Source organism: Eleginops maclovinus, chromosome 2 (assembly GCF_036324505.1).
Source record: "Eleginops maclovinus isolate JMC-PN-2008 ecotype Puerto Natales chromosome 2, JC_Emac_rtc_rv5, whole genome shotgun sequence".
In the NCBI taxonomy this organism is placed as follows: domain Eukaryota; kingdom Metazoa; phylum Chordata; class Actinopteri; order Perciformes; family Eleginopidae; genus Eleginops; species Eleginops maclovinus.
This window is the reverse complement of record NC_086350.1, coordinates 2,956,123-2,981,015: the sequence shown is the minus strand read 5'-3', so window position 1 is coordinate 2,981,015 and position 24,893 is coordinate 2,956,123. Positions and strand designations below refer to the sequence as shown.

The following is a 24,893-nucleotide window of genomic DNA, read 5'->3' as shown; positions in this document are numbered from 1 at the left end:
GGAGCCTTTTACAGTGAGATAAAGCCATCAAATCAAAGCCTTAAATTCTCACATATGAACTTTTCCATGTAGTTTTCTACCTTTGATGTCCAAAATTTAACTGAAATAGAATTTCTTTTTTTAAATGATTGGATTGCCTTGTAAATGATCTCCTTGGGCCACACATGCTGCATATGTGGCAACCGATGAATTTGAAGAACAGCCAGTTGATCGGAGATTGGAGAGCAACGTGACGGAGTGGTAAGCGTTAGTGTTTCCAGCAGCTGGCGTATGCAGATGTTGGGGCTGGACTACCGTGTGTGACGTCACACACAGGGATTGTTGTAATTCACCCGTTTTAGCGCTGTGATATGCATATCCATGATTTGCATGTGAAGGTGTCAGTTCAATGTACCGAACTCTCCTTATTCAACCATGCCAAGGAGAATACAGCTTTCCATTCTATGGCACCTTTAACGTAAAATAATCACTTTTGGATAAATATGATGAAGTTGAATTTATATCTTAATGTTTGTTTGAGGGGTTTTTTATAATGATGTGGATCGTAAGATCATATTGAGTACGGTATCTTCCACATTTTAGTACACTCCGGTCTTGGTCATGACTTGATCTTGGAGTTGATTTGGTCTGGCCCTGTCTTGGTTTTGGTCTTGACTTGGGTCAACCTCTAAAAGTCTTGGTCTCGATCTCTTAAAGTTTTGGTCTTGTCTTGGCCTTGGTACACTCCCGTCTTGGTAATGCCTTGGTCTTGGTCTGGCTTGGTCTAAACCTCTTAAAGTCTTGGTCTTGGTACATTCCGGTTTTGGTCTTGTCTTGGTCTCGGTTAAGTTGGTCTTGACAACAACACTAGCTTATATGTTATAACACCTTACTTAAATTGAATGCCTTATTTTTTGGTGTCTCTTGCCAAATTGTCAAAGTACTTTCAGCTGCATCCTGTGTATGAAAGTGCTCTGCAAATTAAACCTAATTATAATTGTTCTACTAATGTCTCACATGTTTAACCCTCTGTTACATGTGTGTGTATGTTAGTCCATTATTCAACATGTGGTACTTAAAATTCAGACCTATAGGCAGTCTCGTCTGAGGTCAGCAGATCTTGAAAAGCTGACGTTGAAAAGCTGTTCCTCTGCACCTGCTCAAAGAAGTCTCTTCAAAATGTCTGAGAATTTAATCTAGCAATGTAAACGTGTCTCTCACATTTCCCTCTTTCACTAACCAGTCGGGTCTGAAGCCTCTTCTGCAGAATAACTGCGGCATCACTCACACAAAAATGTAATCGCTGTGAAAGGACCGATAATCAGGAATGGGAGAGCTGGTGTACCGAGGAATTCCAGGGGAGTGTGATCACAGCCAGGCTGGCGTTGAAAGCCCATATCTGTGGGTTTAGTGGGGCACCAAAGTCCCAGAAGGCCGAGTGGTGGGCTGGAGGTGGGTGTGGTGTTTTAGAGTGAGGCTCAACATTTTTCAGACATGGCAGGCATCATTAAAGGCAAACGCATATCTAGACACAGATCAAGTTTTATATTCAAAAGTCCCAGAACAAACCAGTGATTGGACCCTAAACTGACATTATTCTCAGATTGTATTTTGACCTGAAGGTAGCACGAAAGGGAAAGTAAGGAATCCTAGAATTTCATCCTGAGAGAGGCGGCAAAATGCACCGTCGAATTTCTAAACCAGATTTCATTATGAGCCATAAAATCATTGGAAAAAAGAGTTTTAAATTAAAATGATGTTGTAAATAGAGACTAAGATATGTATATAAATATCTCAATATGTGTGGGAATCAGCCATAATGGTGGAATAATTGGGATACTGCTCAGGATAAGTGAAAAAGTTGGCCTGCTAGAGATCATACAGGAACATTCAGTGTCACACATCCTCAGGGGATCATGAATACCAGCAAGAAATTCACAATTCATCCAATAGAGTGGTGCAGTAATGAATCCTAAAGAACAGAAAGGTCTAAGCATTTTCCCTCATCTCGAAGTCAATGGTTTTTTGAACATTTCTTTAGTTAGACACCTGAAATAAGGTCTGTGGTTAAAACACGCTTACAGGATTTCCACGTTTTGTTCTACGACATAAAATAGGAGAAGTAAATAGCCAACTGGTGAATGTCCAAAGCTTCTCTGCATCTTAATAATGGAGGTTGCTAACAAGAGAAACGTCATTTAGCCACCTTTAGCTTAGCAGTGGTGATGGACGGCGTACCCACGATGTAGCCCAAGGTTAGCTTTTTATTTCTGCCGATTGAGTTTATGCTTCAAAAATCACACAGTGGTGTTGATATGTGGAGATTATCCTGCTGAACAAATGGTGTAAGGATCATAAATGTGTGTTTGCAAATCCCATTGGCTTTTTGTCAAGTCTTTAACTAGGTTAGTTTGCTAACTGCGATATTAAACTTGAAACTTAAGTGGGGAAACACCTGACTGACATTGCTATATCTACAGATCAGATTAGTTCCAGGTACTGTATCAAAGACCTTCCTGTTCCTAAGCTAACAAACTAAGCTACTGTTGCCCCACCCAATACCTCCAGCATGCCAAAACATACATCATGTCACCAAAGACCATCCTGACGTCACCCTACATGCCCTCATACATCATCCCGCTGCCTGTATTTCAACACAGCAGCGTTTGAACCTGCACAAAGCAGACTGCATTAGATACTGTGAGGAGGTGAGGAGATACAGCCTCTCTCTTCCCCGTGGCGCTGCCTGCTTCACCTTTCATGCACTGCCAAGAAGACGCTTTCTCACACTGATACTCCGATGGCTGGAGAACAGAGAGGGACGCCATCACTCAGCGTGTTGTACCCAGATACCCGAAAGTTGTGTAGCTTTTTAGGCGTAGTGCTTCATCATTCTGTCTGTTGAATCCCTCCTTGTGTCTGCTGGGCGATTATTGTCCATGTGGGAGCGGTGTAATGAGTATCCGAGGTGACTAACCGGTGGCTGGGGATGAGTCACAGAGCGGCCCCCTGTTTCATGCCCTCTTTGGTCCCCAGAGGTGATGAGAGGCTCCAGTGTCGACACAATGGCGACACTACTGCAGGCCATTCAACTTTCAGGAAGATTACAGGGCCCTTTGTTTTGAATGTGAAACGGCACAATTATTCAGAGACTGCTGATGATAGGGCGTCACTCAGGAGGGGGGTAAAGACTCAAAAATAAGTCTGGGCTTCACAAAGAAAGGTATGTTAAGAATACCAAAGTTCAAAGAGCAGCAAGACATGTTTTGATTGGGATTTTGTCTGGAATCTAAATAAGAACTGGGATCATTAACTTAAAGAGGCTTTATTCTGCTTCTTGGGATTTTTTCTTTCCAGTTATATAGGTTTTCATGCATGTAAATGGTCTGCAAAGGGTACATTTCCAGGTGTATATCAGTATGTAATGTCTCTCCTGGGACATGTCTCCATTATTTAATGTTCAAAAAGCTCTTTATTTTTTCTCATACTGCCTGTACTGCAGTCCTCTTTTCACCCTCTGTCTGAAACCAGAGCTCAGTCTGCTCTGATTGGTCAGCTGGCCGGCTCTGTTGTGATTGGTCAACAGCTTAGAGATGTCCCGCCCCCTTTAGCCTATCATGTACAATGTGGAGCACTAACCAATAGAAGCACACAGAAGGGCGTTCCAGGTGGGATCACTTTAAGATTTCAGACTTTGCAGACCATTTACATGCACGAAAACCTACATTAAACACTACAGGAAAGGGAACAACACAAAATGCATGAAAGGGGAGATTTAGAAGTGTCATACTGCATGGATCAGGAAGATGAAATAGAAAAGTCTTCAGTGACTTTTATAATAATTTAAACCTGACTTCCTTGTCCACAGTCCTTAAAGTCAGTTATTTGAACCTCCATTGGCAAACAACCATTTCTCCATCTGCGATAATATTTGACTTGTTCTTGTTCTGTCTCTCCCCTCTCACTCTGTCTCTGCATGGCTGTGGTCTCTTTGTCTTCAGTATTGAGTTACATGTTATCTTGTTATCTGTGCTGGCAGTGTGAAAGAGAATGAGTCAGACAGAAATTGATCTCATTGCCTTTCAAGCAGGACTGCATGTTTTAAACAAATTGTCTTAGCTCGCCATCTAGTGGTAAAGACACTGCATTACAGTCACATGTGAAGACTGAAGATAATCACAGGGCTTCCCCAGATGTGTGTGATAATGATGGGGAAAAAAACACTGAATGATCTACAATGCTTTTTAAATAACTCTGAAACAGCAGCAGATGATATGTAACTCATTCTGTAGATATATGGATTCAACTTCCCCACTTTCTTAGAATCCTTTCTTAACAAACAACGTATTATTCTGAAATGTTATCGCTAACATTTGTTTGTTAAAGATAACAAATGTTTGGTGAATTTAGGATAAATATGCATACAGGTTTATGATATTATAATTTGTGCATCTGTTCATTTACATTTTCCACATACTGTAGAGTATTTTATTTTACATTTTGTTTATCTTATCAAATATAATATAGATATTGTTTTGCATGCAATTCAAAAATAGCAAAATAGCACCAACTCTCAAAAATGACAAGTAAAAATAAGTATGTTTTTTCCCCTGAAATGTGTAACGTTGAGCCCTAAATGTCAGTATAATCTATTCAAGAAAATATATGAACTTCATAATTTATATTCACATGAAAAACATAAGGTGACATAAGGGATGAGCATTTAAAAATACAAAAGTTAAAAACAAAGTTGGGTTGGTTCTTATTCCTTATCAGAATACATTTATATGTCCCTTAGAGGGGAAATGTACAATTGTTACAGCAAAGAGCCAAGATAGCTAAATATCTCCCAAGAACAAAAATATTAAAGATAAAAACTAGTAATAAGATCATTTTCAAAATAAGCACCCAGTGCTAATAACCGTTTAGCGATTGCACAGTTATTTACGGTAATTATATATTGCAATTAAGTAGTATTTCACAACAGGAGTGTTATAGTCTTTGGTGTTATACGTGTGTGTGTGGGGGGGGGGGGGGCTCTGTAAAGTCTGCCGCTGCAGGAAAGAACACCTTTATGTTATGAATGGTTGTGCTGTAATTCCAGGTAGCAGTGTGCAAAATTTGGTTTGGAGTCAGTACATCTCTTCTGATGTATTTGATATATTCCCATACATAAAATTATATTTATAAAAAGCAAACACTATCTGTGGCCATGCCATCCTGCTCCTGTGACGGAGCATCAATCAAAACGCGCTGAGGCTGGGAATCCACCACCCATGTGATGACGTCACGGGGCTCTGACAAGCTGGTGGTGCCGGAAGAAAAGATGGCGGATCATGAGGAGCAGCTATCCGACGAGGAGAAGGTAAGAATGCGATTTAAATCACTAAGATAACCTCGATCTGGTGGGATGTTAGTGGTGGAAATTTCCACATGCATTCGGTGTTCCTATGTTGTGTATTCAGGTGAATTTGTGCTTTGTTGGATGTGTATAAAAACGGCAGGCCTCAGCAGAACCGTTGCTGCTGCTCTTATTATTTTTAGCTCAACTTCCGCTCATTTGCAAAAAACGGAGGCTCCTTGTACGGTCCTGTCTCAAAAATAGGAATTACATAATATTTAAAATCACCTAAGATTACACCCCGCACCCCTATTTAAAATGCTGTGCTCATGTCGTGTCTCTGGTTTCCTGTGTTGTGGAAGTTTTCACACACCTAAGATCGGTAGCTTGTTAGCTTAGCATAGCCTGTTATAGCATTCAGTATCAGCCTCAATAGGAACAGCGTTATTAGCTATAAAGACAAACAGTATTGCCAAAGCGTTGTACAATTGCGACATATATACATATATGTACATTTGAAATGTACTGTTAAATTCATTATCATTTTTGAACCGATGCAAGAACAACAGCACTCACTAACACGCCCTTTTTCTGTCTGTCGTTACAGAAAAATATATTGGAAGTGGTTTATTGTCTGATTGTTTTATAGAAACTTGGATTTGATTTGCCTTGTCTCAGATACAATAGATATCCTACATGCTAGCTTGCTACCTTCTTATATACGTATTGTTTTAGACAGTAAAGAGATGTGGGAACTTTGAACTCCACATCAACGACAGGATGGAAACATGAACTAACAATAATTTCAAATCTGAATTCATGTGTTTTTATGAATACAGTGGGATGCCTCTATAAATACACAGCTCCACACCCCATTATACCCCAGCTAAGAGTCTGGCAGTGATCCTTTTCTCATTTCCTTAAAAGAGCACACAGCCAATACCCTGAGACAGCGTGAGTGGTAGCCTGTCTGCAAGAATCCTGCTTGCCATTACTTTTATGTCCAGTTTAAAGGGTTGATTTTGCATTTGTGTTTGTTCGGCACATCGAAAGAGGCTGCTCAATGTGAGAAAGGCCACTTGAATCATCAGTTAATTGACTATCTGAATTGTTATTGTTTTTTACATTTTATTATCTATTCAAAGATTCAAAGGGTCTAATTGTCTCATTCAAAATAGCCTCAGCAAAGTTGTTTGGAAGGCCAAAAAAGACCAAAGAATATACTTAAAATGTGCAGGAAGATATAATGGGGCAAGTAAGTTGCAGGAATAAGAAAAATATATTAATTTAACATAGACTAAGTTGAATATTGTACAGGAGATTTAATATTATATACTAATAGTCTACTGTTAGTGTTACACTTGTCTTTTATCACTGCTAATCTGACTTTGTAACCATATTTCAGACGTCTACATGACCTCTGTTAACTTGTGATGTTTCAAAATGTTATTGACTAAACGATTAAATACACCAGTAGCTTGTTGAATAATAAATACAGACCTCGTCACACCCATCCCATCATTATTTATGATGTATCTATCCTGACCTTGCTGCCAAAATTCCCACCAAGCTTGTGTAATATCACAGCAAACTATTATGAGCCTTCGTCTCGACAAATACTTCTTCAATTGCCTCTTTGTGCGTTATGTAATGCACCATTCAGCGTCAGAACAAGGCCTGGTTTTATTTTCCTCTGTCGGGCATCAGTCAGAAGTTTTTCCGAGGCTCATTGACCCGCGGGCGTGACATGATCATCATCACTCGGGCATCAGCTGTTGGCTCAGCGTTTTATTACAGGGCGAGGCGTCTGTAGGTGATGTGGCCAGCGTGTTATCTTTTGATGTACTAGCTCTCCAGGTATGTGCTCATGGCGTGAAGCTGTGGTTAAACTCTCAAAGTGTTGATGCTGTGAAGGTGGTGGGCGCTCTTTTCATCTCTTGGACGCTTTGATTTCCACACTTTCTCTTTTTATACACAGTCTGATTTCGTAGAGCTCAGAAAACAATGGTTGGCGACCTAACACGCTGACTGCTAAAGAAACAGCCAACACGCTGAATTAAGCTGGTTTATTCCTGTCTCTGGGTGCGATTGGTGTGGGCTTACGTTATGCATCCATGTAATGTATGTTGTGTTGTTAAAACACCGGAGTTGCATTTTGTAATTTGAAGGCAGTCTCTCCGGTGCATTCGCTCAGAGCATTCAGCCATCTGCTCCGGGCCTTCAGTCTTTTTTTGAAGGACGGAAAACAGCATTTTCATCTGTCTAACACTGACGGTACAGTTTCCAAAATTCACTCAGCAATGTGGATAACTCTTTCAAAGGCTAGTCATGATTTGTAGAATAAAAGGACAAACCTTCGTGATTGTTTCGTGAATTTGCGATATCGCCGTCCTACGTGTCCAATGATTTTGTAAAATGAGGATGAAGAAGAACTTTGGTTAGATGCTGACCAGCCATTGGTGCAGGAATGAGTCCTCAACCTAGAAACAAGTTAGCATTTTAGCACTTCCCTTGTCTCGTAAATACTCAACTTGTGACTGTCCGAAGCTGTCTTAAAAATGAAGGTTGCTAACAGGTGACTAAAGGAGACTTCTATCTGTCATCACACCAAGTGTTAGCTGCCTTTATCTTAGCGGTGGTGGCCTGAAGTCATGTGACCGTGATGTTGCAGCCTAGCTTTTTCCTTCTTGGGATTGCGTCAAAGCTTCAAAGTTTTTTTAAATGGTGCTAGTATGAGGAGATTATCCGGCTGAAACAAACGTGCGAGTATTATAAACGTGCATTAGCCACAGATCTTATTTTCTGCGATATTTTCTATCCAAATGATGTTTGGTGGCCTGCTGGAGTGGATAAAGCCGTCAGCTGCAGCTCATATCTCGTTGCACTCAGCTTTACCATATTGAATGACAAATCTGCACTTGCTGTTGTGGAAATTCTCGCTCGCTATGATCTGACATTACTCTGATGACTCGACTGTTTAATCTGTTTGGGAAGAAGCAGCTCGGAGACTGTGTTGATGGGTCTTCTTAGAAAAGTTACCCTTCTTTTTGATGTCAAATACAATGAATAGCTTTGAGTTATCTGTGAAACACTTCATGAATGTGTCCCAGGGGATTTAGGCATTTCAGTCCTGTTGCTTTTGTGGCTGTCACTGTCACTTTGCTATTCTGGGAGAAAAGCGTGAAAGCTTCCAGATGGGGAATTTCTACAGAATCCCTTAAATGATTAAACAGTGAGAAGAGCCTCGTCCCCGTCTTTTGAGTCATTCAGGCACTGGCTGCTTCCGGATTACAGCAAAGCAACCACACAAGTTCTTACAGGAAACTGACATTTCTCAAGGCTTGTCAGTTCCTTTATCTGTATTCAAGTTGTGAGATAGCTGCTGTGCAGAAACAAAGCGCTTTTCTTCACTTTTTATCCCTCATCTTCATTGTTTTTCACAGTAAGAAAAGACAGACAATGATATGGTACAGAAAGTTGATTGACAGTACACACAACCTAGATTTTTAAGCAGGTGGCAGCGGCCTACGATGTTTTGCTGTAGTTTAAAGTTGCTTTATGTTTTGTCTGTATGCAAGAGGTAGATTTTTCAAAGCCTTTTGCCTCTGAATGTAAAGAAAACGGTAGTGCCTCTGGTTCCTGATTCAGAAAGGAGCAAATCCTTCTTTCGGCAGAAAAGTGGTTTGTTATACATCAATTATCTCCTGAAAAGGCCTGTATAATACTGAGGGGAAGGAAGCTGGTTTATTTATAGTGTTGTTTCTCCCCAAACTTTAGGTATTTTGGGCTGCTTATTATATAATGTCTATCTCTGCTGAGCTGATCAGTGGCAGGTTGGTTTCTTAGGTTCACAGTAGAGACATAACTACGTTTCAGAGTCGCACCAATTGTTTGTAACTCCATTCCGTTAGCAAGAGACGTTGACACAGTCAGAAGATGTCTGGTGGCCGTATCACGCCTTGCAAGGAAACCTGCTTTAAATGCACACATGGAGAGTGAAATTGTAAAGTCAGAATGGGGAAGAACTCTGGTTTTATGATTACCAGCCGTTTGCACAACTCTTTGAAGTAAGCTCAACAAACATTATCGCTGTACAACAACAACAACAACAACAACAACAACAACAACAACAACAACAACATACTGGCACTCTGCTGCAAGTAAATGTATTTACCAGAGAGGTAAACTGACACAGTGAGCATAGTACCGCCAGCTTGATGTCTACCAGGTGCACCAATGTGAATAATGCATGTGGTTACGGTACAGTAAATGAAAGCATCGAGTAAACCCCATGGAGACGATAGAGCCGATGTATTTAGGCCATGCATCCCACTGAACAAGGATGGCCGAAAAATAAAGATGTTGTTACGTTTCAGGCAAAATTGCGATACAAATCAGTCTAAATAATACAACAAATCACATAAGCTATTCTCCTTGTAATGGGAGGAAGAGGATAGTATTTTATAGACATACTTGCTTAAAGACTTACAATTTAGAGACCATAGTACCTCATTGTATTCAGGTTTTCTCTCAAGATGTCCACTTTCTTGCCAAGAGGGCCATAAAAAAACTTCAGAAAAAGTGTAGTCCTTTTTAAAATGGAATAATAATCAGATTAAATCGTCCCTTATTGTAGTGGAGAGCCATGGGAAACTCCCTACAATCCAATAGGCTATACGTCCCCGAGCTTGACTTGTGAGCAGCTGTCTAGACCGTAGGGAGATGGTTGCATGCTGAAATGAAAAAGGCAGTGCTGCCTGAGTTTGCCTGCAGCGGTGCAAGAGAAGTGGAGATGAACAATGAAATGTGCATGTTTTCTTTCTAAACACTCAGGTAGAGTGCAGCAGGACCCAAACAGATGTTAAAGGGTTAGCTTACAACCTGGTTGACCTAGAAGTCTCCCTGTAAGATGATAAATGATGTGTAAAGACCACAGGCTTTGCACGCTTGTTTCTACATACTTTGAGGTGGTAATGCAAGCCGCTGATATTCCATATATCGAATGCATCAGTGGCACTACTTCTACAGTCAGGGTTAGGATACGTGTGCGGGCTGGAGGGGACACATGAACATCCAGAGTATACATGCAGCTTTAGTCAGTTCAGTGTTCATGCAGCAACTGAATCAGAATCATGTTTATTGTCAAGTATTTACTAGGAACTTCCATGGGGTGTATGATGCATAATTACAAACAGTAAGAGGATTAAGTTGTTAAATAAGGAACAAAAATACTTCTTGGGAAAATATTTGGAAAACTATTATAAATAGTAAAACACAAGTTTACAAGAAAGAGAAATGTATAAAAAAAATAAGCAAAAAGTCAAGTTCAAAAATATGAATATGAGCCATTCTTTATCAGCAGCTCTGAAATGATTGTATGATTGTATTTTTGCATCATAGCCGTCGGTATATCTTTTTTTGTTGCTTATCTCCATAAGGTCTTTGAGTTTCTCTGACTATTTTAAGGATTTGAGAATGTTTTACTTAGACAAGCCGTACCAGAGAAGAGGCAGTGTCAGTGTGTTGCACGACGCATCAGAAGAGACCAAAAAAAATAAGGCTCCTCTTCACCTGAATTCAGTGCATTTCTCTTCTTTGCTCGCATGACAGCTCCCCCAAGAGTGAAGACAACACATCTCAATGGTGCCCAGGTAGCTGTTTGTGAGCTGAGGAAGGATGTATTTGAGTTTAGTGGAGTTTTCTATGAGCAAAGCATAGAAATAACTGGGATTTCAGCCTTTGCAGACCATTTACATGCACAAAAACCTATACTACAGGAAAGGGAACATTCCAAAAAGCATAATAAAGCCTCTTTAAAAGACAGGAAATATAAGTTAATGTTGACTTTAATGGAATAACAGAACGAGTTTCTAACATCACTGCTTGACTGAGAACGTTGGAAGCTGCCTGGGAGGAAGGATATCAATCTGAAAAAGCTCATTTCTGATCTACAGCACACTGGATTTGTAGCTAATGGGCTGAAACTAGCTATGATATGTGAACTCCCACTGAAGGAGAAGAGCAGGTCGATGAAGCTCCGTGGTGGTATTAAAAAAAGTGCTGCGGAAAGTCATCACCTCTGACGGTATTTATGCCCCTGTACTTTCAACGTAATCTGGAGCCAACCAGCCGCCTCCTTCTCATTTGGGTTTGCAGAGGAACATTTCTAGGTAGCCTCCGGCGGCCTGGCAGTGCTCCTCTAATCACGCTGTAGACTTATTATTCATAAAGTATCACCCCCACCCCCCCAATATTCACCCACATCAGACATGTTTTCCTCTAAACGTGGACTCTCTCTCTCCTTCATTTATATCTTAAATATTCAAACGCTTGCACGCCAGGGAAGGGGATCAAACTCGGGGAGATGATGCTGCTTATAAAGCCCGCGGGCCAAACACTGCTTCAGTTTCCTCCTGCTGTGTGTTTACTGGTATTGCTATGGCTCTGGATTGGCGCGATAAGGCGGTTCTTGATGTCGGAATTAGTTGAAGTGTGGATTCGGTGACAGCGGGTGTCGTTTGGGATTAAAGAAAGAGTGCTGGTTTGAGAAAGAGAGGGGTTGCTGGGTAATATGAGGATGAATATCCAGTGTGCAAACAGACCAGCTGGTGTCTAGGCCAAGAGAGCACAAAGACGCAAGGATCTCACACTACGGGGGGGTGTGTGTGTGTATACGTGTGGTTTAGCTACTAGGATAGCTCGTCACAGCATGTCGACTCCCTCAAAAATCCTTAAAAAAGATAAGGGAATTGTCCGTGGGAGACTTCTCAACACCTCAGAATGAAGACTATGATTGACACACACACACACACACACACACACATACACATACACATATACACACACACACACACACACACACACACAGAGTAGCAATTCTTGGCCTCTCCACTGAACCCAATTGGGAGTTTTTTTTACGAGTGTTTATGCAAAGACATCCCTACGGTAAAGTGTAATCTTTGCAAGCTGCACCCTCCATTAACTGTGGTTCATCATTTGTCTCCAGGGACAGATTTTTCTGTGAAAATTGCACCCAGATGCTAAACTCATCGGCAGATTTGAAAGTCCCGGATATTAATAGCAGACTTTAACTACTGGCACTAAAATAACATAATTGCTTTCCGTGTAATTCCTATGAACATTTCATGTCCAACAACAGCAATACTTGTCTCAAAGGGCCAAAGGAACTGTGAGTAAGTCTGGTTTGTTAGGTTTTTTGGAGACGTCTTTCTCACAATCATGAAGTTAAAAACCAATTTCCAACTTGATGGCAGAACTGTAGAGGTTGTTTGTTTAACATGTATGGTTTATTGACAGTAGCTTAGTCAGACAAATTGGGGAAGTAAGTTTGTTCAGTTAAAGCTAACGGCCTGAACTAGGTCTCAGATCTTGGCAGGGTTAACCATTGGAAGGAATACTTAACCATGTAGCTTAGCATTAAAGTTGCTTCACTGTTACTACCATCTTTAAATGAGAATGTCACTTTGGTACCATTTGGCTGCTAGCTTACAAGGAAGAGAGAGAATGACCCAGAATTCAACGAAATGGATTTGTACTTTACCTATAGGGCTGTTTGTTACCCATTGTTGGAGATGTCTGCCTTCTCTTGAATGTAATGGAACCAGATTGTACTTTATTTGTGGGGCTAAACGCAGGGTCCTACATGAAACTTCTCACAACACGGTGTGCGGATTATCTTCAGAAACTTGTTTGTGTTTCCTGGACTGACACATTGCTACTGAGTTGATTGAAAATTAGCACGACAGAGGATAAACACTTACAATTACAGCCACATAATTGACCAGTTTATTTTCCTTCAGCATCACTGATAACATACAGTGGATAAGGATGTCGACTGCTGTCTCAGTGCTTTAGTAGAACTGGTCTGAAGTACTTAGAGGAAGAGGAAGTGTTTCCCTCTTCTTCACTAGCTGTTAACAGTTGATGCGATACTCATAATCGACTAATGGAGTATCCATCTCCTCCTCCGTCTGTCAGTGATTCATCTTCTATCTCGATGCAGCCTGAATCAGTCAGCTGTCAAATGTAAAGTCGTCCCTCCCTTTCCCTTCCAGTCTCTCCCTAGCTGTAGGCGCTATACGAGATGTTCAGTAGCAAAGCCGATGGAATAAGAGTAAAATCAATGCCTTGAACTCCGTAGTGTTATCATAGTCCAAAGATAAACTGCAGGCATGTAGAGACAGGTTGATGGAGATGAATAGTCACCTTTTTTCTAGCTTGTTTCTTTGGATTGAAAAGGGCAACTCTTTTTGGAGTTGAAACCTCAGTCATCAGCGCCTCTTATAGGAAGCAGCTGATTAAAAACAAGTAGAGAAGTTTCTACACCACATGGACTGATGTTTACTGGTAACTCACTTTGGTTAAAATAAAATCATCTGTAAACAAAGTCTCCGTTAGAGGCTCTGCGTATGGAAAGTGTGTTTGCACTGCTGTCCGGTGTACTGAGGGAGACCCAATGCAAATAAGTCTTCCCCCAGGGCTTCACAAACACAATGTTCCACCAGCTGTTTAACAGAGGGTGTGTATGTACCATACACACACACACACACACACACACACACACACACACACACACACACACACACACACACACTCCAACACACCAACATTGTTTTATTTGTTTATATCGCTCAACATAATTTGGTCATGATGATGTTATGACTGAGGGATTATACAGACAGACACACACACACACACACACACACACACACACACACACACACACACACACACACACACACACACACACACACACACACTTCCCTTCTCTCAGCATCGCTCATTAGCAGGAATCAATCTGCAGCTTTGCACGAGTTCCAGAGCCCTTGTACACACTGCTAATAAGGGCCTGGGGGACAAACACACACACACACACACACACATACACACACTCTGTCACACACACACACACACACACACACACACACACACACACACACACACACACACACACCTTCCCTGATGCACCGCTGTACCCTCTCAGTGATAGAGAGGGGGATAACAGAGGAGGTGCGAGGGAGAAAATGTGCACTAGAGTCCTCAGCACATTTTTATCTCCTTATATGGTCGTGAAACACGAGGGGGGAGGGAGTGGCCGCTGCTGTCTCTCTGTCAGTTTGACATGTGACCTGGAAACAGGAAGTGTTGTGGCACAGCAGAAGAAGAGAAGTGAGGAAGAGGAAAACTGAGTGCTCAGATGCGTAGTATAATGAGAGAGATAATCCACCCTTTCACTGGTGACGCTACACCCTCTGTTGGCCGAGCTGCTTACTTTTATTCAGAGTTGGTATTGAGAATGAATGAGTTTACTTGAGGGGAACTTCTGCAGACTTTAAAAGGAGTCAGAACTTGGTCTGCAAGCTTTAGAAAAAATAACTAAATGCAAATATTTTGACAGTTATTGCGAAATATGATTTCCGATATTACATTGAATTGTCTTTTGTGGCATCTTTGTTCTTAACTTCTATCCAAAGTGTTTATATACCCATATATACTGTCCATACTGTATTTACTTTGCACTTTACTGCTGCATTGGCACTTCTGGTTAGATGTTTTCTTTGTATTGAATAATAATTAAGATGAATCTAAATCTTATCTGATATTATCATTGAAAGATGTATTTCAAATGACCATGGTGGGACTTTTTAAGGGGATCTGAACCAAACTAATATAAATAACACAAAATCAAAAATAATATTGGGTGCATACATCGATTTTTAAGCCAGTACATCTGTGCAGAACCACAATACATATTTCAGAATAATATTTATAAGCAAAATGACATGTTGTGCCTTGTGCCCCTACATTGCCATTTTGATGAGATGCGCAGCCCAAGTCAGAACTTCATGTAGTGAATAAATACTTGTCTTTATTGCCTTGTATGGTGGCAAATTGTTTTTAAAAAATAGCAAAAAATCCTGATGAATAAACCTTGAAATCTTGGAGTATGCTTCAAAAATACGCTGACTTTTAATGATGATTTGTTTTGTGTTAGAATAAGGATATTTAGTCTTAACCTGTTCCTCTGTTATTGTTGTCTGCAGGTACGCATAGCAGCTAACTTTGTCATCCACGCCCCGCCAGGAGAGTTCAACGAAGTTTTCAATGGTCAGTACTCTGTAAAGTGTGTAAAGCTTCTTCCCTCCTCCTCTTCCCCCTCACTACCTCACATTTTTCCACTTTTAATGAACTGTATCCAGGTAAAGATGACCCATAATGTACATAGAAAACCCTGGCATGCATTGATTTCATTAATGCATCCAATACGTGTTGCAAAAGTGGCTTTATTGAGCATTTTCTATCTTAAATTCCCTGTTCAATATACGTTTATTGTTGTGAAACCACCCATAATTCCCCACTGCTTGCTCCTGAATAGTTTTCTGCAGAAGCTGAACTGAATAATCTTCTCTGTTCACATGTTGCACCCTCTGGGAACACCTAGAGCAAATAGAGATGATGATGTTTTGGCCAAATTGTTTCTCACCCTGCAGCTCGGTGTTGACACCACACTGTCACAGTGCTGCCCCTGGAGAGAGAGAGAGTGTGTGTGTGTGTGTGTGTGTGTGTGTGTGTGTGGTGTTGTTAAATCCTCGTCCGGCCGCGATAAATGTTGTCACATCAGAGGAGCGCCAACGGGCTCTCTGTCTGCCTCTTATCACAGCCTGACAGACACACGCACACACACACACACACACTCTCAGAGGTACAGTCCCTTCGTGCCACTTTGTCCTCTTTCATCTCTGTGTGATGTTACAACCTTTTCCACTGAGCTAATTCACCACGTCTGTTTCTCTCCTGGGGCATCAATGTTGCAAAGACATGACTGCAGGCGTGTGCGTGTGCGTGTGCGTCGGGGTGTTAATCCGCTCTACCTGTCTTCTTTCTCTCCTCAGATGTGCGATTGCTGCTCAACAATGACAATCTTCTCAGGGAAGGTGCAGCGCAGTAAGTCTCTCCTGTTGCACTTTTTAAAGGTCTTTTTTGTTGTTGAAGAAACGGAAAAAAAGACTGAGTGAAAACATCCTAATTCAACAAGGTCATTAAAAATGTTCTGTTTTATTTAGTTTTTACAATAAATATGGCAATACCTGCACCCTTTACGCATCTCATCGCATCCATTTCAACACTGTCCCTCTCAAATAAAGGCTCATCTGTTCAGAGAGTAAACGTGTATCTCCAAATATAGATGGGTTGGACACAATTGTTACTTTGAGTTGCTTTTTTCTAATTTGATCTGGCAGCCTTTAAACCTTTAAGAGACATTGTTTTGTTTTCAGATTTGAGTGCCTCTCCCATTAGTTTGAGCACTGTCACTTTGACAAAAAATATTACAATGATACAATTTGTAAATATACGGTGTGTGTGGACAGACCTTTAGTCTACATCCTTATTGCTCAAACTCTGTGAGCTTACACAAATTAAATAGACAAACGCCTTCAAATCTTAAGAAAATGAGCAGCTTAGAGTCGTAGGTTATGCATGTTTGAATAAAGTACTGAGTGTGTCTGAAGTAATGTTTTCTCTCTGTCTCTCTGCAGTGCGTTTGCACAGTACAACTTGGACCAGTTTACCCCGGTGAAGATCGAGGGCTACGAAGAGCAGGTGAGTCTGTGCTCCAGCTCCGACCCGCTCTCTGCACACGGGTCTGGATCTGAGGCTCTGACAAACACACATTTCAGATGAACTTTTTCCAGCAATTTTTAAGAAGTTTTATTGTGACAAGGAAATCAAAAAGTTAAATAAAGATGAAAAAATATAGCAAAAATAAAGAATTGCAGAAGATTTAATTAAATAATTAATATTTCAACTCTAATCAATGAAGTTATCAATGTACAGATCAGAGGAAAGTGTAACTCTAACTGAGATATAATATCATTAGACCATAGAGCGGTGCAGGAACGAGTCCTAAAACCCGCAAGTGAGTTAGCATTTTACCCTTCCCTCGTCTCAGAGTCAGTGGGATTTCTCCGTTGGATTTTGGAAAATAGCTCAAAATATGGTCTGTGGTTGACACAAATTTAGGAGACGGATCACGTTTTGTTATACGACATTAAATACAACAGCTGTGGACTCTGTGCGTCATTACGCCGAACACGGAAACACTCTTGCTAAGTTCCTTAGCTCATCTTTGTAAAACCATATCAGACTGGTGATTGAAACAGCCAAGACCTGTAGTTCAACTCAGTGTGGCTGAAAGGAAAAGCTTTGTTAAAATATGAAAGCGGGAAGAAAGTCAGTTGAGAGGATCTTAAGTTGGCAGGACGTTGAAGTCGTGCGACCCCGCTGTACTCCTCTGTAGCTCGTTTATAGCATAACGTTAGCATTTTGCTTTTGGCAATTAGATTTATGATTTGAAAAGGATAAAAGTAGGGTAGACGTGGAGATTATCCGGCTGAACAAAACATCTATCAATCAGGTTCGTTTTCCACAGATCGTATTTTTTTACAATATTCCTAAATCCTCTGAAGAAATCGCATTGCTTTTTTTGTCGAGGGAACCCACGCAGCTTACTCCAGAGTCGGTTTACAAAAACAAGTCATCCGTTCCCCACTCTATTGGACTGAGTCTTAAGAAGATGTAATAACAAAGGACCCAGAGACAGGAGAGCAACATGCTTATTCAGCTTTCATTATTATAATTCCACTAATATTATGGCCTCATTAAATCAAAGCAGGGCGGTTCTCTTCCTGTTCTGCAGGAACTCACAAACACATCTTTATTTAAACGTCATCCTCCTCTGTTTGTCCGTGAAGTCTGAGCTTCAGCAATGATTGCAGCGGCTCATGCAAAGGTGTCATCATGTCCCTTTGTTCCGGGTTAAATTCCCCCGCCGGTTACCCAGCAGGCCGCTCTGCGAGTTCAGGAGGAAGGGCGGCGGTGGAAAGTGGCGGCTCAGGACTTTTTGTTTTTGTATCGCGTTAATTAACCTCCCTCCGTAGTTCCTCCTGCAGTCTGGTTGTTCCCGTCTCATCCCTTCTTTTTGCTTTTGAATTATAACTTTATATTTGTTTCATTTTGTTTGTTTTGTTGTTTATTTCTAAAATCTTTCTTCCATTCTCTTTCTTTTTGTATTCATCATTTTCTTTGTTGTTTATTGCCATCCCTTTTTCTATTCCTTCCTCTTTCTTGTTTTAATTTATTATTTGAGTTCATTTTATATATTCTTCTGTTTGAGCTTCAGGCACTGGGCGATCTGTTGATATTTCTTTGTAGACAGGTGGAGGAGTGATCTGGCCTCAGAAACAGTGTTTTTTTGTATGGTTTTATACAATAAAAAAAGGAGCCATTGTTTTTTCATACAGTTTGATGAAGGAAAAGGAACTAGAGAAATAATATCCGATACTCCAGCATTAAATTAGCTTTCTGGTGCTTTAATAGCGGTTGGATTTTATTTGTGTTTCATTTGTTTTAAGTCAGGACAACCAGTCACTACACACTCGCTCTGCTTATTGTCCTCACGCTGTCTTCTCTTCTCCCAGGTCTTAATCACAGAGCATGGAGACCTGGGGAACGGCCGGGTCCTGGACCCCAAGAACAAGATCTCCTTCAAGTTCGACCACCTGAGGAAGGAGGCGAGCGACCCGCGGCCCCACGACGTGGACGGCTCCCTGGAGGGCTGGAGGAGCGCCGTGGACTCGGCCGTCAGGGCCTACGTCAAGGAGCACTACCCCAACGGAGTCTGCACCGTACGTCCCAAACCCAAAGTTTACGACAAAGTCCAAATTTATTCAAGAATCACAGAAAAATGAAACCCATTCTGATCACATCCTCCTTAAAGACAACAGGATGTTTAGCAGGATGCTTTTAATGCCACGCTCCACAGCGTGTATACAACACGCTGAAGATATTACAGTCCATCAGTTGCACACTACCATACTTCATATCGTAGCTGTTACCACAAACCACTCTCTCGTATGGAGAAAAAAAGCTTCTGCATTTAATATCAGACAATCTGTACTTCCATCCTCCTTCAGATTTACGGCAAAACCATCGACGGACATCAAACCATCATCGTGTGCATCGAGTGCCATCAGTTTCAACCAAAAAACTTCTGGTATGTCTGACACCGTCATTCTTTTTATTCTATAATTAGTTTAATTATAATTTCAATTTTCTTCTTTATTTGTCAAAACATTTTTTAGTATATATTTTTGTATTATTACTATTATTATTATTATTATTATTATTATTATTATTATTATTATTACTATTATTATTATTACTATTATTATTATTATTATTATGTATTATTATCATTATTATTATTATTACTATTATTATTATTATTATTATGTATTATTATTATCATTATTATTATTATTATTACTATTATTATTATTATTATGTATTATTATTATTATTATTATTATTATTATTACTACTATTATTATTACTATTATTATTATTACTATTATTATTATTATTATTATTATGTATTATTATTATTATTATTATTATTATTATGTATTATTATTATCATTATTATTATTATTATTACTATTATTATTATTATTATTATGTATTATTATTATTACTATTATTATTATTACTATTATTATTATTACTATTATTATTATTATTATTACTATTTTTATTATTATTATTATTATTATATTAAAGATTTCCATTATTTATATTTATTATGTATTAAAATAATATTCTCTAATGATAATAATTAATTTTTGATTAAATTCTTATATTATTGTTATTAGTTTAAAATGAATTTAATCAAAAATATATTCTCTAATAATCATACAAATAATAATCTATTCATTCTGTATAATAATATAATCATCTTTATACATTTTTCACCACTGGGATTTTTATCATACCAGTTCTTGGATGGAGTTAAGATGACATCATTGGATGGATTTTCGTGGAGGATTCCCAACAATGTTTTTCAAATGAATCTTAATTTTAAATAGACATTAAAAGACTAAATGAGCTCAAAAAGCCTTACATGTGGATGATATGCATCAGATATCTTAAAGGTTTCCATTTAATTGTCACTTACCTCCAGAGCGTTGGGCTGTTGGGCCTCATAAGCGTCGCTGAGCTGTTTCTGATCGCGTTAATCTGATTGGATAAGACCTGCACCAATCTTCTTTGCTGCTGGACTTTAGGGGGCTTATGGGTAGCTTGCTGTAATGATCCCACAGCTCCCGTGTTTAACCGCCATGTCTCTGTAATGAGGAACCTGCGGGGCAGATTCAGGATCCGATCAGGAAAGGAAACAGAAACCAGTGTTAGTTTCAGACTAAAGGTCTATCACATGCACAGAAAAAACCAAGAACTAAGAGCTGAAATGGTCTTCATGCTTCTTTGAATTAAATTTGGTTTCATACAATAACACCGTGTTGCTTGAAGTTCAGCACAAGAATTATTATAAATACGTTTCATTTTCAATCACATGATGCTAGCTAGAGGCAGGCTTTTAACAGTGGAGTGATGCTAATGCATGAGCATGTGTGCAGCACAGCGATAATCTCCGAGTTATCTTAAGGAGTGAATGACTGCGTTAACATCGGAAGAACTTTAGAGGTCTGCTTTCATTCTGCCTTTAGTGTTGTGTAAAGATTAGACCTTTTTTAAGTGAAAATGTGTAGAAAGTTTGAAAAATGCTCAATTTAAATCATCCAATAACTTACTGTAAGTCGCTTTGGATGAAAGCATCAGCTAAATGTAATATAATGTCATGTATCCTTAAATAAATGCTTGATTTTCAACATAATCTGCTGCTAATTGATGTAGAAATTCATGTCGTCATGTTTAAATCACACGGTTTTCAAACTCTTTCCTTGTCCTTCCCCTCGAGTCTTATATGAATTCCTCCATTTCCATCTGAAAAGTCACCTGTCTGTATATAAGAACAGACATGTTTAAAAAATATGATCTTGAGCTAGCTTTAGCATCAACATAGCTGACACTGTTTTTGGTTTTAAAATGTGTTGTTTTTTTTCCTCCTCCTCTCTTCACAGGAATGGACGCTGGAGGTCAGAATGGAAATTCACCGTGTCCCCCTCCTCCACTCAAGTGGCAGGCATCATGAAAATCCAGGTACTTTTCTAAAGGCATACACAGTCAGTGAAGAGGCACACAGGCTTGTTTTGTTGTGTGAGCATTATGACACAGATCCAGTATATAGTTGAGCATCACATGTTGGTGATTTTCCATCTTCTCGGTACACTACCAGACAGAAAAGGCTTGTTCTGTTTCGTCACACCCTGATCATTTCTGTCCGTCTCGTCACACTTGTTGTCCTTCTTTCTCCAGAGTCGTTTGTCATCTTTAGGAGTGTTTTTACAGATCCATTGAGACGTCTTTGTGTCACCAGCACAGCTCGTATTTCTCCTTCTTCTTGCTTTATTGTTCTGAGTTACAGGATGGATTTTACGAACACAATAAAGAGAGACTAAACCTGTCATTGTTCCAGGTTCATTACTATGAAGACGGCAACGTTCAGCTGGTGAGCCACAAAGAGGTCCAGGAGTCAATGTCAATTTCTGTGAGTAAAACCAAACGTAGTTATGGAAATATGAGCAATAGGGTCTCAAATAAAGGCTTCAGTATCAGCCAATTACATTCAAGCTGATCTAATCACATGATAAATCACTGTGAACATCTCGTATATTAAACTGTCTGTCAGGTTTGTCCATCAATGGTGATTTTACCGCTAAAAAAGGCTGTTTTGTTTGGATAAAAACTACCCAGTCTTTTCCACCTGTAATTAATAATGTGTGTCCCCCTCTCTCAGAACGAGGCGTCAACTGCGAAGGAGTTTGTGAAGATCATGGAGGCTGCAGAGAACGATTATCAGGTATGAGGCGATGGGAAACTGTGTTCAATATGCAGATTTTAAACCGATTGTTGCCCGATAAATTATCTCCTTAGCTGGTTGTTCCAAACAGACGTGTGCATGAAGAGGATTTATGATTCACACGCTCTTCAGAAACTTTGTTCTTACAGATTAATGGATTCAAAGTTTTAGTGTGCGATGCACTCGGCACAAAGAGAGACATGAATAGCTCACTCGCAACAGGATCAAATATTGAAATCCTTCACTCTCACTCTGCAAACCAGCACAAGGTGTTCATCATGGTGTCAGGTTTGAGGCTCAAACAAAATCAAGATGAGGATTTATTTGGCATGTTTTATATTTCAAGAGGACGTGCACTTTCATGGACATCCATTTCATTTTTAAGGAGCTTAATAAACTTTTTGACTTAGTCTATTTCCACCATACTGAGATGAAGTCTGAATCCTGGATTAAAGCCGAAATCATCAAGTCCGACTTCTGAGATTGTAGTATTTTAGTGCACTCTAAAATCCAAATTAAGTGAAATAGGTGAACATAATAAATATAAATAGGTAAACTTTAAATTCTTCCCTTTCTTTAAAGAAGAGGCGGTCTTGAAGTACACTTTTGGGAACAAAAACTAAAACATTTTACTAATATTCTTATAATTCAACACAGATACACTCATTTCTAATACCACATATCAGGACTGTTCACAGTTAGCATTTAAAATGACCGAAATAAAAAACTCTGCGTGGGTTTAGGGTCAGATCTCCTGTTCTGTGCATAGGAATGATTATTGGGGGGGGGCTTGTGAAGCACTTTGAGTCACCTTTTTGTGCATGATAAGTGGTATATAAATAAAGTTTGATTTGATTTTCCTCCCCGCAGACGGCCATCAACGAGAATTACCAGACCATGTCGGACACTACCTTCAAAGCCTTACGCCGCCAGCTTCCTGTGACGCGCACCAAGATCGACTGGAACAAGATCCTGAGCTACAAGATCGGCAAAGAGATGCAGAACGCTTAAAAAAAACAAAGCAGCAGAGAACATAACAGCCCCCTCCTCCTCCCCCTACCTCCACCTCCACCCAAACAAACGTTGCATGACTGGATAGATGTATCGTCTTTGTACAGAAAATTAGAGAAACTGGGACAAAGAGAGGTTTTCTGGGTCTCGCAGCCCGCCGTCACGTTACACATTGGATGTTATTGTTTGTTTTTATACAGACACGTCTGTATACTGATGAAGGAAATCTCACATAGGAAAAAAGGGGGCACTTGTATGCAAAAAGATCCTTATAAAATATCACGTGTGCAATATTTACTGTCAGTGAGACCTTTTTTAATTTGACCTGCTGAGAAAAAACGATTTGGGAGAATTCTGAACAAAGACTCCCTTCACTTCACGGTTAATGTCAATAAAAAAAAGTGTGTTTATTGAATGGTATACACACGCAGTCACAAAATCAATGTTCTTGTCCCTTAATTTTGGTACTCCCTCCTCCCCCCCCCCCCTCACTGTTTGTCCTATAATCGAGAAGCAGCGCTCCTGGCTAAAATTAGCCTTTTTTCATTTGGTCAGTGACTACTTAACAAGCTTAATTAACACCAGTCGCTAAGTAATGTGCATAATGTCCAATTTACAATAAAATCAGAACGTATCACATTCTCCTCCAGTGCTTATTTTTATTAAAACAGAAAACAGAACCTGACTGTATTATATAACAAGGCACATTGTAATATATACCTGTATGAAACATCCTGTCTGTCAGTTTGGTGATTTATTTCCATGAGATTAATTGTAATTCAGTCACAATTATGTTGCATTAAATGACAAATTTTCTATCTGCTGACTCTGTCATGATTTCTCACATCATTTGTTGCGATAAAAAGTAATAAACTCAAGTGTGATGTGAGGGACAATCCTGTCATTTAGGGTCTTTTTTACTTCCCTAGGTAGGTTTTGCTAAGATATTACTGCACAGGTGTGTTTTAAGTGCACTCTGTAATCCTAATTGAGTGAAATAAGTGAATATATATTTTAAATATTCCCTTGATGGAGGAGAGTCGGGAGTTCTTGAACTACAGTTTCTGTAATTAAAGGGTTATATTTTACACTTATATTGACTGATAATGCAATACCACGTATCAGGACTGTTCATAATCGTCAAGAAGTACATTCTGAGAATAACTAATGAGATGTTGTAGAAAACAAAGAGTTTCTCTGTGGTTTTATGTATTTAATTCACTGATTCATGTTATGGAGTCAAATGACAACACTGCAGATAAATGATGTTAGTGCCTGCGCTTCAAGCTATGAACATCTTTTTACATCTTAAACTCAACACTTTGAAAACAAATGAGATGAGAAGTTAAAGAAATTGATTAATAAAATGTTAGAATGGAAAATGAAACTTGTTCTAATTTCCTTCTTTTTTTTTATGTATGTATAGAGCAGACATTTGATCATAAGGGCAGAGAAAGAACCAGACAGTACAGAGTAAATGTATTGTAACTTACATTTTACAGCAATGCTTATCCACTCTTAGTGTTGCTACACAAATCAGTGACTTCAAAACACTACTTCCATTAAAAATATAACAACAATATAATGCTCAATGATTAAGTGTGTTAAAATCCCAGAATAGGGATATTATTGGAATAGTACAGTATAAATACAAGAAAACGGGTTACCACTGTTTACTCATCAGTTCACAGAAACCCACTTAAGAAACATTAATATGTATAAAAA

At 39.4% G+C, this 24,893-nt stretch overlaps 1 protein-coding gene across 1 annotated transcript; it reads left to right on the top strand.

The window, feature by feature from the left end:
• The first annotated feature begins 5,235 nt into the window (after nucleotides 1-5,235).
• LOC134880805 (F-actin-capping protein subunit alpha-2) lies at nucleotides 5,236-23,986 on the top strand. The gene is made up of 10 exons (XM_063907889.1): nucleotides 5,236-5,344; nucleotides 15,385-15,448; nucleotides 16,234-16,285; nucleotides 16,879-16,942; nucleotides 18,820-19,026; nucleotides 19,315-19,394; nucleotides 21,319-21,397; nucleotides 21,774-21,845; nucleotides 22,095-22,157; nucleotides 23,028-23,986. The coding sequence occupies exons 1-10, from the start codon at nucleotides 5,261-5,263 to the stop codon at nucleotides 23,166-23,168; spliced, it is 906 nt and encodes a 301-aa protein (XP_063763959.1). The 5' UTR covers nucleotides 5,236-5,260; the 3' UTR covers nucleotides 23,169-23,986.
• Nucleotides 23,987-24,893: the final 907 nt, after the last annotated feature.